At 45.1% G+C, this 17,761-nt stretch overlaps 1 protein-coding gene across 3 annotated transcripts in view; it reads left to right on the top strand.

Moving 5' to 3' along the window:
* PRG4 (proteoglycan 4) overlaps nt 1–17,761 on the top strand; it is a 152,455-nt gene that overhangs the window by 52,182 nt on the left and 82,512 nt on the right. For all 3 annotated transcript variants that reach the window (XM_044301038.1, XM_044301040.1, XM_044301039.1), the window contains 3 exons: nt 605–676; nt 10,541–10,627; nt 16,173–16,259. In XM_044301038.1, coding sequence (XP_044156973.1) covers nt 605–676; nt 10,541–10,627; nt 16,173–16,259 — 246 coding nt within the window. The remainder of the gene's footprint in view (nt 1–604; nt 677–10,540; nt 10,628–16,172; nt 16,260–17,761) is intronic.

Genomic DNA, 17,761 nt, shown 5'->3' with positions numbered 1-17,761 from the left:
CAATGGTAAGGGATTGATGGAAAGTGAAAATCCATAAGCAGACATCTATTCAGGTGCAAAGAACAAAAATTGGTTCCTTTATTGAATTCTTTTAAAACAACAAATTTTGAGGCTAGTGGTGGCTCTTTGTCGGTTACAAAAGGCAGGTAATATGGTACATGCAAACTTGCAGTTTAAATCCTTGGTGCTTTTTTCTGGATGTAAAATGCAAGTTGGCATTTACTGTGCATCACTGTTTTTTTGTAACCCAAGAGAAGAAGCACTTCTAGCCCTGAAATGGATTGGTTTAGAGGAAATCTGTCACCGGTTTTACGGTGTCCTATTAATTAGTGACAGATCTCTTTAGCAAAATGCTGGGTCGCTTTCTTTAATTCATTCAGCCGTTTTGCCAAAATCTTGTATTGAACAGTTCCCGCACATGCCAATGAGACCCTATATTCATGAGCTTATGGTCATCTCTGCCCACCTGCTGCTGATTCATTTTTGTTTTCTCACTTATAAATCATATTAGTCTAGTGAAACCAAACAGATATAGATTTTTCTTTACAATAAACTAATTGTCCAATGTAAAACACAGATAGTCACAAAAATATTAATTTTACAGAGCCAAAAGAAAAACCTTCCTCACCTAATGAGGGAAAAGATGGAAACACCAATGAACCCAGAACTAGAGAAGGTACCATTGTAACAGTTATTATTATCTAATATATAAAGCTAAGTGTATGTATGTGTGTATTTCCGCTAAAAGAATCAGCACCGTCACATTTACAAACACGAAAACAGGTACATCAGGTTTCTGGGAAGGTTTTAGAACAGGTCTCAGTTCTCTAGCACCTACAGTTCCTAAGATATTTCCAAAAAATTAATTAACCAATAGAAGCCTGGTCACATGACCCTTATCAGCCAAGAGCAGCTCGCAGGCCCTTAGTCTCCACATACACACAGTTTCCGTAACATTTCCAGGTTTCCATAACAACACAGCCATTTTGCTTCACTGCTGTAGGTCAGCTTTAAAGGGGCTGGGGTGCTGTGGATTACACTGTTAAGGGAGCCGAGTGCTGTGGAGGTCACAGTTCAGGGGGCAAAAGAGAGACTTAAGAACCCTGTCCCCAGGTCCTAATAAGCCACACCCCTGACCCGGTTAGGTCACGCCCCCCACCACCACCACACTCAGCAGCTGACAGGGATTAAAAAAATGAAGGTAAAAATCAACTTCTGGAAGGAATGGTGGCTCACCTGGCTAAATCTATGAAGATAGGTGCTCTAATCTAGGACTGAGACCCTCAGACAAATGGAGAAAATTATTGATTTTTGAAAATAAGATTGGCACACTAGTTGATTTGATTGGTATGTATAGGTAAAAAATGGTGATAAGAGAGTATCATAAAAAAAAAATATATAAAATATATATAAAAAAGGGGGTAGTAGAAAAATTTGGCAGACTGGCAGGGCATCCAGACGCGTTTTGAAATCTACTGCCTTTTTCCTCTGTGGTAGCCCGCTGACTTTTACTTTGATTTTTACTTGTATTTATTGGATATACATTATACACAGGATCTCACAATAATATTATCTACTTAAGCCACTGTTACTGGCTACAGGCTGCTGATTATCTATATGATATTTAAATGAACTGCATATATCCTGTTTGGAGGCATATGGTATGACATTATATGACATTTATTTGAACTATCTACATCCTGACTAGAGTCATATTTACTTAATTTTCTCCACACTTGATGAACTTGCATCTTAATTTAACCATTTGTATCGCTTATATGGAGCAAGACTAAACCGGACCATCTTCACCTTATCATCTGCGATCAATTGACATTTGACTCATTTCTTTACATTTTTTTTATATACATTTTCATTTCCCCTGATCAACATTAAAGATACTTTTATTACCCCCTTTTTATATATATTTTTATGATACTCTCTTATCACCATTTTTTACCTATACATACCAATCAAATCATACTTCTTCTACTTCCAGATACTAGTGTGCCAATCTTATTTCTTAGATTCAAAAATCAACTTCTGTCAGCTGCAGGGTTGGGAGGGAGGGTGACTTTATTCTGACTCACAGACAGCACAGTGCTGCTGTCTGAGAGTGAGCGGTTCAAAAGGACATCCCTGTGTCCATCCAGGCCCTGCGCCGAACGGAGGACAGGGAGTCTGAAAGCCGGACTGCTCTGGCCACCTGGCCACATTAGGGGCAGGCTGCTGTGGAGGTGACAGCTAAGGGGATGGTCCGCTATGGAGTTCAGTGTTAAGGGGAAGATTGCTGTAGACCCCACTGTGCAAATCACTGTTAAGGAGATGGGGTATTATAGAGGTAACTAATAAAAGGGCGGCCGCTGTGGAGGTCACTGTTAAGGGGGAGAGATGCTGCGGCGATCACTGTTAAAGGGGCGGGCTGCTGTGCAGGTCACTGTTAAGGGGGCGTAATGCTGTAAAGGTCACTGTTAAGGGGGCAGGCACTGTGAAGGTATCTGTTGAGGGTGAAAGTCACAGTTAAGGGGACGGTCTGCTATGGAGGTCATTGTTAAGGGGCTGGGTGCTGTAGAAGTCGCTGTTAAGAGGGTGGGGTGTTGTGGGGATTGCGTTTTAAGGGAATGGAGCTCTGTGGAGGTCACTGTTTAGGGGGCGGGTTATTGTGGAAATTACTGTTAATGAGACGGGGTACTGTGGAGGTCACTAATAAAATGGCGGCAGCTGTAGAGATTACTGTTAAAGGGGTGGGCACTGTGGATGTTACTATTAAGGGGGCAGGTCATTGTGGAGGTCACAGTTAAAGGGGTCTAGTACTGTAGATGTCACTGTTATAATGGATACTGTGAATATCTTAACGACACACACAAATATTAAATGAAATAGATGAAATATACCTGTGCGAAGCCAGGTCCTTCTGCTAGTAGAGCATAAACAGCAGTATTAAACGGTCACGGTACATTCACACAACTTGGTAGGTGAATATGAGAAACTTTGCAACATATTTTGTAAGAGAAAATGCTTCTGCCCGCTTTATAAATAACAGAAACTTTTTCACTTTCATTTGTGTGAAATCCATCTTGGGCTGTCTAATCATTGTAAGATTAGATTATGTCACCCCATAGAAGGGTATAGAGAGGGGAAGGTGGAGGAAAGTAGTGCAGAGAGAAACAAGCAGACAGACGTGATTCAGCAGGTTGAGCAGCCAATTCTAAGTTTTAGAATGCTTTATTCACTTTACTACAACTCAGTGTCACGGACGGTGTACAGGTAACAAGGCAAAGCAACATGTATAAACGACTCGCTGGATCCAAAAACTAAGGAACCAAGGGAGACCCCTGCAGAAGACCTGGCACTTTCCCTGGCTGCTCAGCCTATGCAAAGATCCGAATGGTGGAGGTTTGCATATCCACGAACCTTGACTATAAAGCCCTGAGCACCCTACAATAGTGAGGGGACACGACCACCAGCTCCCTACACGAGACACGGAGGGAGTCAGGGTCACCTGGGATCCAGCAAACAGATATTAACAGATAAAGGTACACTTAGCTTTGAAGCAAACAGGAGGACAGATCAGCGTGCACACACACTCCAGGAAGTAATATAAGCCGCCCAGAAAAGCATTCTGGGGAGGCATTTAAAGGGAAGCAATTAACACATGACAGCTGAGAGAGGCTGACGAGAGGAGGAGCTGAATACCACAACACAGAAATTCAAGGAGGAGGTTCTGAAAGGCCTCTGTCAGAGCTTCTCAGCTGTCTGGTTGTGACAGTACCCCTCCCTCTACGAGTGGACTCCGGACACTCAGAACCGACCTTCTCAGGATGGGACCTATGGAAAGCCCTAATGAGACGAGAGGCCTTAATGTCCGTCACTGGGACCCACATCCTCTCCTCAGGACCATACCCCTCCCACTGAACAAGGTACTGAAGAGAACCGCGGACAAGACGAGAATCCACAATCCTAGATACCTGAAATTCAAGATTCCCATCAACCATAATCGGAGGAGGAGGCAAAGGCGAGGGTACAATGGGTTGAACATAAGGTTTCAATAAGGATTTATGAAAAACATTATGGATCTTCCAAGTCTGAGGAAGATCAAGACGGTATGCAACAGGATTGATGACAGACAGGATTTTGTAAGGCCCAATAAACCTAGGACCCAACTTCCAGGAGGGAACCTTCAATTTGATATTCTTGGTAGACAACCACACCAGATCACCAACATTCAGGTCCGGACCAAGCACACGTCTCTTATCAGCCACACGCTTATATCTCTCACTCATGCTCTTTAGATTATCTTGAATCTTTTGCCAAATAGATGACAAAGACGAGGAGAATCTGTCCTCATCAGGTAAACCAGAAGACCCCTCTCCCGAGAAAGTCCCAAACTGTGGATGAAACCCATATGCACCAAAAAATGGTGACTTATCAGAGGACTCCTGACGACGGTTATTTAAAGCAAACTCAGCAAGGGACAAAAAAGAACACCAATCCTCTTGATTCTCCGCCACAAAACAACGCAGATATGTCTCCAGATTCTGATTGACGCGCTCTGTCTGGCCATTCGACTGCGGGTGGAAAGCAGAAGAGAATGACAACCGAACCCCCAAGCGAGAACAGAAAGCCTTCCAGAATCTGGAAACAAACTGCGTGCCCCTATCAGAGACTATGTCTGAAGGAATACCGTGCAATTTGACAATGTGATCAACAAATGCCTGCGCCAGCGTCTTAGCATTGGGCAAACCAGGAAAAGGGATGAAATGCACCATTTTGCTAAAACGGTCCACCACCACCAGAATCACAGTCTTCCCCGAGGAACGAGGCAGGTCCGTGATAAAGTCCATGGACAGATGTGTCCAAGGACGGGAAGGAATGGGTAAGGGAAGGAGAGGACCTGATGGCCGTGAATGAGGGACTTTGGCACGAGCGCAAGTCTCGCAGGCTGCCACAAAACCCTCAACCGACTTACGAAGCGCAGACCACCAGAATCTCCGAGCGATGAGATCCAGTGTGGCTCTTATCCCCGGGTGCCCAGCAAGGACCGTATCGTGGTGTTCTTTAAAAATCTTGTGTCTTAAAGCGAGAGGCACAAACAACCTCCCAGGAGGACAAAGATCAGGAGCCTCTGACTGGGCTGCCTGCACCTCTGCCTCCAATTCAGGAAAAAGAGCAGAGACCACCACACCTTTAGCCAAAATGGGACCCGGGTCTTCAAAATTCCCGCCTCCCGGAAAACAACGTGACAGGGCATCTGCCTTCACATTCTTAACTCCAGGGCGGAACGTGACAACAAAATTAAACCTAGAAAAGAACAACGACCATCTGGCCTGTCTCGGGTTCAGACGCTTGGCTGACTCCAAGTAGGCCAGATTTTTATGGTCAGTAAATACGGTAATAGGGTGTCTGGCTCCCTCTAGCCAATGGCGCCATTCCTCAAAAGCCAACTTGATGGCCAACAATTCCCTATCTCCCACATCGTAATTTCTCTCTGCGGAGGAGAGTTTTCTTGAGAAAAAGGCACACGGTCGCCAATTGGCAGGAGAGGAACCCTGAGACAAGACCGCCCCCACACCCACCTCAGAAGCATCAACCTCAACTATGAAGGGTAACGAAACATCAGGTTGCACCAAGATGGGAGCGGAAGCAAAACTCTCCTTGATATCAGAAAAAGCCTTACGCGCCTCTACTGACCAAGAAGAAAAATCTACCCCCTTTCTGGTCATATCAGTGAGTGGTTTAACAATAGAAGAATAATTCAAAATGAACTTCCTGTAATAATTGGCAAAGCCCAAAAAACGCATCAGCGCCTTTTGATTCTCAGGAAGCTCCCACTCAAGCACAGCGCGGACCTTCTCGGGGTCCATGCGAAAACCAGAAGCGGAGAGAAGAAACCCCAGAAATTGCATTTCTGGAACCGCAAACACACATTTTTCCAGTTTCGCATATAATTTATTCTCCCGCAGGATGAGCAAGACCTGACGTAAATGTTCCTTATGAGTTTTGAAATCGGGAGAAAAAATCAAAATGTCATCCAAATACACCAATACAAATTTTCCCATCAAATGATAAAAAATGCTGTTCACGAAATGCTGAAAAACGGCTGGGGCATTCATCAAACCAAAAGGCATAACCAAATTCTCAAAATGGCCCTCAGGGGTATTGAAGGCCGTCTTCCATTCGTCCCCTTCTCTGACCCTGACCAGGTTGTATGCCCCTCTTAAATCTAATTTGGAAAATACTTTAGCCCCAACAACCTGGTTAAATAGGTCCGGGATCAGAGGAAGCGGATAAGGGTCACGAATAGTGATACTGTTCAGCTCCCTGAAATCCAGACAAGGTCTTAAAGAACCATCTTTTTTCTTAACAAAGAAAAAACCAGCGGCAACAGGTGACTTCGAGGGTCGTATGTGTCCCTTTCTCAGACTCTCAGAGATATAAGTACGCATAGCGATCCTCTCAGGTTGGGAAAGATTGTATAAACGAGATTTAGGCAGCTTGGCGTCTGGGATGAGATTAATAGGGCAATCGTACTCCCTGTGCGGGGGCAAATCCTGAACCCCCCTCAGAGAAGACATCCGAAAATTCTGAGAGAAAAGATGGTACAGTCTTAGTAGCAACCTCAGAAACAGATGTCGTGAGGCAATTCTCTCTGCAAAAGTCACTCCAACCATTTATTTGCCTTGCTTGCCAATCAATGGTGGGGTTATGTTTAGTGAGCCAGGGTAGCCCCAACACTAGAGGAGTCGGCAAACCGCTAAGGACGAAACATGACACATCCTCAACATGAGCATCACTCACAATTAAACGGATATTGTGAACTATGCCCTTTAATGACTTCTGAGAAAGTGGAGCGGAATCGATAGTAAACACAGGAATATCCTTTCGCAAAGCGCACACCTGGAAACCATGAGTTATCGCAAAGTGATTATCAATGAGATTGACCGCTGCTCCACTATCCACAAAAATCTCACAAAAAATGTTCTTGCTCTCTAGCGCCACCCTAGCCGGCAGGACAAAACGGGAACTACAAGCAAACGGAAAATCTTCAATCTCCGGCTCAATCCTGCCAATAGTAACAGATGGAACATTTTTCAAAGATTTTTTCCTGTTTGTTTCTTTATTATACCCAGAGAACTGCCTGAATCTCCTAGAGGGACAAATATTTGCCAAATGATTAATACCTCCACAACAAAAACAAACCCTCCCATGCGGGCTGAATCTTCTATTGTCAGAAGCAATCAACCCCAGCTGCATGGACTCCTGCTCAGAAGGGGCTGACAGCGACTGAGACCCCTGCGCAGAGAATGGGACCGCTGCACAGTCCTGGGACCGAGTATGACAGGAAGGAGAGATCTCTCCTCTCTCTCTAAGACGCCTGTCAATACGAACGGCCTGAGACATAGCAGAGTCCAAAGAAATAGGCCTTTCATGAAAGGCAAATGCATCTTTCAATCCCTCTGAAAGACCATGGCAAAATTGACTTCGGAGTGCAGCATCATTCCAACCAGTATCAGCTGCCCAACTCCGAAATTCTGAGCAGTATATTTCTGCGGATTGTTTACCCTGGCATAGGAGACGTAGTCTAGACTCCGCCAGAGCAATACGATCCGGATCATCATATATCTGACCCAGGGCTAAAAAGAATTCATCCACTGAACGGAGGGGCCGTGCCCCCTCCGGCAGCGAAAAGGCCCAGGACTGAGCGTTACCCCTGAGCAGCGATATAATGATCCCCACCCTCCGTTCCTCATCACCAGAAGAATGGGGAAGAAGGCGAAAATGGAGTTTGCAAGCCTCTCTAAAACGCACAAAATTCTCACTACCCCCGGAGAACGTATCCGGGAGCGAGATCTTAGGCTCAGAACAAGCTCCATGAACGCAAGCTGAACCGGTCACTTGAAGCTGAGAAAAAGTCTTACGGAGGTCAGCTACCTCCAATGAAAGACCCTGGAAGCGTTCAGCCAAAAGTGAAACCGGATCCATGCTTAAGACGGTTTGGGCGGCTTATAATGTCACGGACGGTGTACAGGTAACAAGGCAAAGCAACATGTATAAACGACTCGCTGGATCCAAAAACTAAGGAACCAAGGGAGACCCCTGCAGAAGACCTGGCACTTTCCCTGGCTGCTCAGCCTATGCAAAGATCCGAATGGTGGAGGTTTGCATATCCACGAACCTTGACTATAAAGCCCTGAGCACCCTACAATAGTGAGGGGACACGACCACCAGCTCCCTACACGAGACACGGAGGGAGTCAGGGTCACCTGGGATCCAGCAAACAGATATTAACAGATAAAGGTACACTTAGCTTTGAAGCAAACAGGAGGACAGATCAGCGTGCACACACACTCCAGGAAGTAATATAAGCCGCCCAGAAAAGCATTCTGGGGAGGCATTTAAAGGGAAGCAATTAACACATGACAGCTGAGAGAGGCTGACGAGAGGAGGAGCTGAATACCACAACACAGAAATTCAAGGAGGAGGTTCTGAAAGGCCTCTGTCAGAGCTTCTCAGCTGTCTGGTTGTGACACTCAGTAGTTCTCTATAATGCCCTATGTGGTGATTCTGAGCGAGTGTGAAAGAGTTAGGAACCATAATTTGCTATGTGGCATGAGAAATAGCTACCCTCTACCCACTACCTCAGAGACAACCAAAATTAGCGATAGTCAAGGATCAGCAGAAGGTTGTTCAGAGACGACGGGCGGTCACGCCCATCCAATTCGTCCTTAATTCAGTCAGAAAGACCCTCCCAGAACACCGCCAGTTGAGCCTCATCATCACACACCAGTTCGGCCGCCAGGGTACGGAAATGGATGGCGTACTGAGCCACAGACGCAGAACCTTGACTTAGATGCAGCAGAGCCCAGGCAGCAGAACACGTGCGACCCAGCTCCTCAAAGAACATCCAGAAGGTAGTCAGGAAGGAATGCAGATTAGTCTTCTCTGGACCGCCACATTCCCAAGTAGGGTTTGCTCAGGCTAGGGCCTCATCAGACAGCAGGAATATGATCAAGGCAACTTTGGACAGCTCCGTAGGGAACCTCTGCCCATGTAACCTAAAGTGGATCTGGCACTGATTATGGAATCCCCGACATCTTTGGATTACCACCATAGGGGGTTGGCAGCGGGAGTTGCACTCCGGCAGCACTCTGTTCCACAGTCACCAGTGGCATGGTAGCAGGTGGAGGAGCGACTGACAACCCTGCTATGGCCAGAGAAAAGACTGTATCCAAGCGAGCAGCGACATTTTACATGAACTACATAAATAAGTCTTGTCGTTCACTCTGGCGCTTTAATTCCTGTAAGAGATCATGAACAACGGTCTTGGGATGACCAGCGGGGTCCATGGCCTTAGAGTACTGTCACGGATCAGCGGATGTGATCCCACTGTGCCACTGACTAGCAATACTCTGGAGGTGAGTAACTAAGCAACTACCCAGATTTCACTGGAGCCTCAGATGGTGAGAATAGGCTTGACCATCGGTAATTGCCAGGGGCTACTCCAGAGCGTTAACCACCCACTTTTTGTAAAGGGGCTTGGTCTATGTTTACTCTATCTGTTTTTCATGTTCTCTGTAATTTTATTTTGTCACTATGATTAATACTTATTGCAATATGTTAACCAGACTACGAATACAATAAGATTTTTACTTCCACATAAAGGTTTTAAAGGGGTTGCACCGCTGTCGTAGAATAAAAAATCCCTACTCTTGCCTGTTTCTCCCCACCATTCTCAATGCTTCAGCTTTGGTTCTCCTCACACTTTGTGTATACAAGACATCAGTGGTGACATATAGTTATATGGCATGTGACTGCTGCAGCCAATCACTGTCCTGAGCAGTAACTAGCACAAGAGCGCTGAGGACTGTGATTGGCTGAAGTGGTCACATGCTGCATGCCTTCAGATCACCACTGCTGCCCTGTTTACAGTTAACGGGAGGGGGACCAAAGCTGTGTCACCGAAAGCAGTGAGGGAGAAACAGGTGACTTAAGGATGGGTTTTTTTCAAGGCATTTAGTGGCAGTGGGTGGATTTTATGATGACTCAGAAAACCCCCTTAACAACATGTTTTTTTTATTCTGAAAAGTGGCATACACTGTGCACATGCACATTTGTATTGTAATATCAGCATCATATTTGATATTGGATTAATTATTTAGCGGTGTAAATTTTAGAATACATATTTCAACACTATATTGTCAGAATATTTGTGAACCTCCACTTGATGGCAAAATTGTGTGCACTTGAAAGTTTATATATATATATATATATATATATATAAACATTTACACGCATTGACACATTAACTTTATTTTTCTGCTTCCTCTTTACAGTACCCATTGCTATAGTTATTCAATAAATCATACTCGTCTTATGCTCACATTCCTCTCTCCTAAAATAACATTTTCAGTGCATACAAAAAGATTATCCAAATGAGTGATATATAGCACATAACCTATCACCATACAGAACATTAAGTTGTACTGCAATAAAAGGAAATGGAAAAAATTGTTTTATACTATTGCTATTTTTCTATCATTAGACCCAACATCTGATGAGAAGGACAGAATCCCTAAAAAGCCAAAAGAACTTGGAGATGATACCAAAAAGCCAGATGTAACCCCTAAAGGTACTTGTTTTCACCGTTACATTTTTTCATAGGGAAAAAGTTACAACTGAATTTTTTTCATCTTACACATGCAAAAAATAAAGTATTATTTGTTAATGCTCGCTATATTTTACTTGCGATGTCAAACACTTAGCAAGGCCTTTTTTGCTGCACAAAAGCAGCATATTGATAGGTTAACCACTTTCAGACCAGGCCATTTGCTTCCTTACTGACCAAGCCTAATTTGTGAATCTGACATGTGTCACTTCATGTGGTAATCTAATATATAAAGCTAAGTCTATGTATGTGTGTGTGTATGCCCGCTAAAGGAATCCGCACCATCGCATTTACAATCACGACATTTGGCACACAGGTACATCAGGTGTCCAGGAAGGTTTTATACTGTATCTCCGCTCTCTAGCATGTAACGTTCCTGAGATATTCCCAAAAAATGCATTAGCCAATAGAAGACTGGTCACATGACCCTTATCAGCCAAGAGAAGCTTGCAGGCCCTTAGTCTCCACATACACACAGTTTTACACCAGGTTCAACAACCTGGCCATTTTTCTTCACTACTGTAGGTCAGCTTTAAAGGGGCAGGGCGCTGTGGATGACAATGTTAAGGGAGCCGAGTGCTGTGGAGGTCGGAGTTTAGGGGGCAGGTAGGGTGGCCATTCAGGCCACCCTCAAAAGACGGACTTTAAATTCCCCACCTCAAGGTCCTACTAACACATGCCCCCGACCGGCTAGGTCATGCCCCCTCTCACTCTGCAGCCGACAGGGATTGAAAAAATGAAGTTAAAAATCAACTTCTGTCAGCTCCAGGGGTGGGAGGGAGGGTGACTTTCTCCCTGTAGCTCATGCTCAGACAGCACAGTGCTGCTGTCTGAGAGTGAGATGTTCAAAAGGACATCCCTGTGTCCATCCAGGCCCTGCGTCGGACGGAGGATAGGGAGTCTGAAAGCCGCACTGTCTGGCCTCAAACTGGACCTCTGGCCACCCTAGGGTCAGGCTGCTGTGGAGGTGACAGTTAAGGGGATGGTCCACTGTGGAGGTCAGTGTTAAGGGGCAGATTGATGTAGACCCCACTGTTAAGGGGACGGAGTGTTGTACAAATCACTTTTAAGGAGATGGGGTATTGTAGAGGTCACTAATAAAGAGGTTGCCACTGTGGAGGTCACTGTTAAAGGGGCGGACTGCTGTGGAGGTCACTGTTCAGGGGCCGAGATGCTGTGGAGGCCACTGTTAAGGGGACGGGCTGCTGTGAAGGTCACTGTTAAGGGGACGTAATGCTGTGGAGGTCACTGTTAAGGGGGCAGGCACTGTGAAGGTCTCTGTTAATGGGACAGGGAATAGTGAAGCTCACAGTTAAAGCGACGGTCCTCTATGGAGGTCATTGTTAAGGGGCGGGGTGCTGTAGAGGTCACTGTTAAAGGGGTGGAGTACTGTAGATATCATTGTTATAGTGAATACTGTGGATATATTTTAGTGACACACACAAACATTAGATTAAATAGATTAAATATACCTGTGCGAAGCCGGGTCCTTCTGCTAGTAGAGCATAAACACAAATCTTGAACGGTCACAGTATTTTCACACAACTTGGTTGGTGAATATGAGAAACTTTGTAACCTATTTTATAAGAGAAAATGCTTCTCCCCACTTTATAAATAACAGTAACTTTCTCACTTAAATTTGTGAGAAATCCATCTTGTAAGACCAACATGGGCTGTCTAATCATTGTAAGATTAGATTATGTCATCCCATAGAAGGGTATAGAGAGGGGAGGGTGGAGGAAAGAAGTGCAGAGAGAAACAAGCAGACAGACCTGATTCAGCAGGTTGAGCAGCCAATTCTAAGTTTTATATTTCACCCCAAGTACTTTATTCACTCTACTACAACTCAGTAATGCCCTATGTATGATTCTGAGTGAATGTGAAAGAGTTAGGCATCTTTCACAAGGGCGTCATGTTTTTTGCCCAGATAAGAGGCAGGTGCGTTGCGGGAAAATGCGCGATTTTTCCGCCCGAGTGCAAAACATTGTCATGCGTTTTGCACTCGCGTGAGAAAAATCGCGCATGTTTGGTACCCAGACCCGAACTTCTTCACAGAAGTTCGGGCTTGGGATTGATGTTCTGAAGATTGTATTATTTTCCCTTATAACATGGTTATAAGGGAAAATAATAGCATTCTGAATACAGAATGCTTAGTATAATAGTGCTGGAAGGGTTAAAAATAATAAAAAAATGTTAACTCACCTTCTCCTCTTGTTCGCGTAGATGCCGGTCTGTTCTTTAGCTGTGGGCTGAATGACCTGAGGTGATGTCAGATCACATGCTCCAATCACATGGTCCATCACCATGGTGATGGAGCAGCATGTGATCTGACATCACCACAGGTCCTTTAGCCCACAGCTAAAGAACAGACCGGCATCTACGCGAACAAGAGGAGAAGGTGAGTTAACTTTTTTATTATTTTTAACCCTTCCAGCACTATTATACTAAGCATTCTGTATTCAGAATGCTATTATTTTCCCTTATAACCATGTTATAAGGAAAAATAATACAGTGAATAGACTGTCACCTAGAACCCATGTGTGAAAATCGCACCGCATCCGCACTTGCTTGTGGATGCATGCGATTTTCACGCAACCCCATTCATTTCTATAGGGCCTGCGTTACGTGAAAAACGCACAAAGAGGAGCATGCTGCGATTTTCACGCAACGCACAAGTGATGCGTGAAAATCACCGCTCGTGTGCACAGTCTCATAGAAATGAATGGGTCAGGATTCAGTGCGGGTGCAGTGCGTTCACCGCACGCATCGCACCCGCACGGAAAACTCGCCCGTGTGAAAGGGGCCTTAGGAATCATAATTTGCTATCTCTATGTGGCATGATAAATAGCTACCTTCTACCCACTACCTGAGAGACAACCAAAATTAGAGATTGTCACGGATCAGCGGAAGGTTGTTAACAGACGATTGGCGGTTGCACCCAGACAATTCGTCCTTAATTCAGTCAGAAATACCCTCCCAGAACACCACCAGTTGAGCCTCATCATTCCACGCCAGTTCGGCCGCCAGGTTACGGAACTGAATGGTGCACTGACTCACAGACGCACAAGCTTGATGTAGATGCAGCAGAGCTGAGGCAGTAGAACACGTGCAACCCGGCTCCTCTTAGACCTTCTAGAAGGTAGTCAGGAAGGACTGCAGATTAGTCTTCTCTGGACCTCCACATTCCCAAATAGGGTTTGCCCAGGCAAGGGCCTCATCAGACAGCAGGAATATGATGAAGGCAACCTTGGACCGCTCCGTAGGGAACCTCTGCCCATGTAACTCAAAGTGGGTCAGGCACTGATTAAGGAATCCCTGACACGCCTTTGGATTATCACCATAGCGGGTTGGCAGCGGGAGTTGCACTTGGGCGGTACTCTGTTCCAGAATCACCGGAGGCATTGTAGCAGGAGGAGGAGCGACTGGCAACCCTGCTATGGCCGGAGAAGAGACGGTATCCAAGGGAACTGAAACATTTTGCATAAACTACATAAATACGTCTTGTCGTTCACTCTGGCGCTTTAATTCCTGTAAGAGATCATGAACGACAGTCTTGGAATGACCAGCGGGGTCCATGGCCTCAGAGTACTGTCATGGATCAGCGGATGTGAACCCACTGTGCCACTGACTAGCAATACTCTGGAGGTGAGTAACTAAGCAACTATCCGGATTTCACTAGAGCCTCAGATAGTGAGGATAGGCTTGACCATCGGTAATTGCCAGGGGCTACTCCAGAGCATTAACCAGTCAGTGGCAGCTGGTCCAGGCAGACCAGGAGGTACCTGTGAAGGTACCGACAGTAAAACGTGGTCAGACAGTCAGAGTCGTTACCAGGAGCAAGAACTGGAGGAAGAGGCAGAGATGTAGTCAGAACATGCAATGGGTCAGGGCAGGCGGCACAGGAAAAAGTTCAGACAATCCGGCTCGACAACAGGAGAGGTGATGCAAGCAGGCAGGGATCAGACGAAAAACCAAGTCCAGGAACGAAGTATGAAGTCAGGAACATGAGTGATAAGCAAGCTCTTTACTACAAGATTAGGACCTTAACTCTGAGGCGTCTGGGTAAAGGGCTGAGCCACTTAAATACCTGCAGCAATGTAAGGGTAGGTTAACAAGATCACATGACATGACCCAGCCCCGCCCGGGGATTGATGCGTACTGCCACATCAGCAGTGTCAGGCTACAAGCAGTGTCCAGGTTAAATGGAAGTTGTGGAGCGGAATCCACTTAGGTAATACCAACCGCACAGGCAGATTCCAGAGCTGCAACAAAGGCTGGAAGTAGAGATCACAGATGAGTACGGCGCCCGGGACCACGGTGATAAGTGGGGGAACAGCGCCACACAGAGGTCGCTGTTACAGAGATAGAGATATAGCATTCAAAGGAGAAAACTGCTAAAACATGCCAGATACCAGTCATATAATGGTAATTTATAGTGTGATCATTCAGGTTATGTAAACTTTAAATCTGTCTATTGGGGCAGCAAAATCAGCTTTTATGAGCCCCTGAGAAGGGGCTTGGTCTATGTTTACTCTATCTGTTTTTCATGTTCTCTGTAATTTTATTTTGTCACTATCATTAATGCTTATTGCAATATGTTAACCAGACTATGAATACAATAAGATTTTTACTTCCACATAAAGGTTTTAAAGGGGTTGCACCACTGTTAGAATAAAAAATCCCTACTCTTGCCTGTTTCTCCCCACCATTCTCAATGCTTCAGCTTTGGTTCTCCTCCCACTTTGTGTATACAAGACATCAGTGGTGACATATAGTTATATGGCATGTGACTGCTGCAGCCAATCACTGTCCTGAGCAGTAACAACTAGCACAAGAGCGCTGAGGACTGTGATTGGCTGAAGTGGTCACATGCTGCATGCCTTCAGATCACCACTGCTGCCCTGTTTACAGTTAACGGGAGGGGGACCAAAGCTGTGTCACCGAAAGCAGTGAGGGAGAAACAGGTGACTTAAGGATGGTTTTTTTTCAAGGCATTTAGTGGCAGTGGGTGGATTTTATGATGACTCAGAAAACCCCCTTAACAACATGTTTTTTTTTATTCTGAAAAGTGGCATACACCGTGCACATGCACATTTGTATTGTAATATCAGCATCATATTTGATATTGGATTAATTATTTAGCGGTGTAAATTTTAGAATACATATTTCAACACTATATTGTCAGAATATTTGTGAACCTCCACTTTATGGCAAAATTTGGTGCACTTGAAAGTTTTTATATATCCAAACATTTACACGCATTGACACATTAACTTTATTTTTCTGCTTCCTCTTTACAGTACCCATTGCTATAGTTATTCAATAAATCATACTCGTCTTATGCTCACATTCCTCTCTCCTAAAATAAAATTTTCAGTGCATACAAAAAGATTATCCAAATGAGTGATATATAGCACATAACCTATCACCATACAGTACATTAAGTTGTACTGCAATAAAAGGAAATGGAAATAATTGTTTTATTCTATTGCTATTTTTCCATCATTAGACCCAACATCTGATGAGAAGGACAGAATCCCTAAAAAGCCAAAAGAACTTGGAGATGATACCAAAAAACCAGATGTAACCCCTAAAGGTACTTGTTTTCACTTTTACATTTTTTCATAGGGAAAAAGTTGCAACTGAAAAAAATGTTATCTTACACATGCAAAGAATATAGTATTATTTGTTAATGCTCGCTGTATTTTACTTGCCTTTTTTACTGTACAAAAGCAGCATATTGATAGGTCAACCACTTTCAGACCAGGCCATTTGCTTCCTTACTGACCAAGCCTAATTTGTGAATCTGACATGTGTCACTTCATGTGGTAATCTAATATATAAAGCTAAGTCTATGTATGTGTGTGTGTGTGTGTGTATGCCCGCTAAAGGAATCGGCACCATCGCATTTACAATCACGACATTTGGCACACAGGTACATCAGGTGTCCGGGAAGGTTTTATACTGTATCTCCGCTCTCTAGCACGTAACGTTCCTGAGATATTCCTAAAAAATGCATTAGCCAATAGAAGACTGGTCACATGACCCTTATCAGCCAAGAGAAGCTTGCAGGCCCTTAGTCTCCACATACACACAGTTTTACACGAGGTTTCCATAACAACCCAGCCATTTTTCTTCACTGCTGTAGGTCAGCTTTAAAGGGGCAGGGACCTGTGGTTGACACTGTTAAGAGAGCCGAGTGCTGTGGAGGTCGGAGTTTAGGGGGCAGGTAGGGTGGCCATTCAGGCCACCCTCAAAAGACGGACTTTAAAACCCCACCCCCAGGTCCTACTTAGCCATGCCCCCAACTGGTTAGGTCATAACCCCTCCCACTCTGCAGCCGACAGGGATTGAAAAAATGAAGTTAAACATCAACTTCTGTCAGCTGCAGGGGTGGGAGGGAGGATGACTTTCTCCCTGTAGCTCATGCTCAGACAGCACAGTACTGCTGTCTGAGAGTGAGATGTTCAAAAGAACATCCCTGTGTCCGTCCAGGCCCTGCGCCGGACGGAGGACAGGGAGTCTGAAAGCCGCACTGTCTGGCCTCAAACCGGACCTCTGGCCACCCTAGGGTCAGGCTGCTGTGGAGGTGACAGTTAAGGGGACGGTCCAATGTAGAGGTCAGTGTTAAGGGGCAGATTGCTGTAGACCCCACTGGTAAGGGGATGGAGTGTTGTGCAAATCACTGTTAAGGAGATGGGTATTGTAGAGGTCACTAATAAAGGGACGGCCACTGTGGAGGTCACTGTTAAAGGGGCGGGCTGCTGTGGAGGTCACTGTTAAGGGGGAAGGCACTGTGAAGGTCTCTGTTAAGGGACCAGGGAACAGTGAAGTTCACAGTTAAAGTGACGGTCCGCTATGGAGGTCATTGTTAAGGGGTCGTGTGCTGTAGAGGTCACTGTTAAGGGGTGGGATGTTGTGGAGATCGCATTTTAAAAGAACAGAGCTCTGTGGAGGTCACTGTTAAGGGGGAGGGTTATTGTGGAAATCACTGTTAATGAGACGGGGTAATGTGGAGGTCACTAATAAAGTGGCGGCCACTGTAGAGGTCACTGTTAAAGGGGTGGAGTACTGTAGATATCGCTGTTATAGTGGATA

This window comes from Bufo gargarizans, chromosome 7 (genome assembly GCF_014858855.1).
Source record: "Bufo gargarizans isolate SCDJY-AF-19 chromosome 7, ASM1485885v1, whole genome shotgun sequence".
Classification (NCBI taxonomy): Eukaryota; Metazoa; Chordata; class Amphibia; order Anura; family Bufonidae; genus Bufo; species Bufo gargarizans.
The sequence above is the reverse complement of the archived record's forward strand: the minus strand, read 5'-3'. Positions and strand labels throughout refer to the sequence as shown.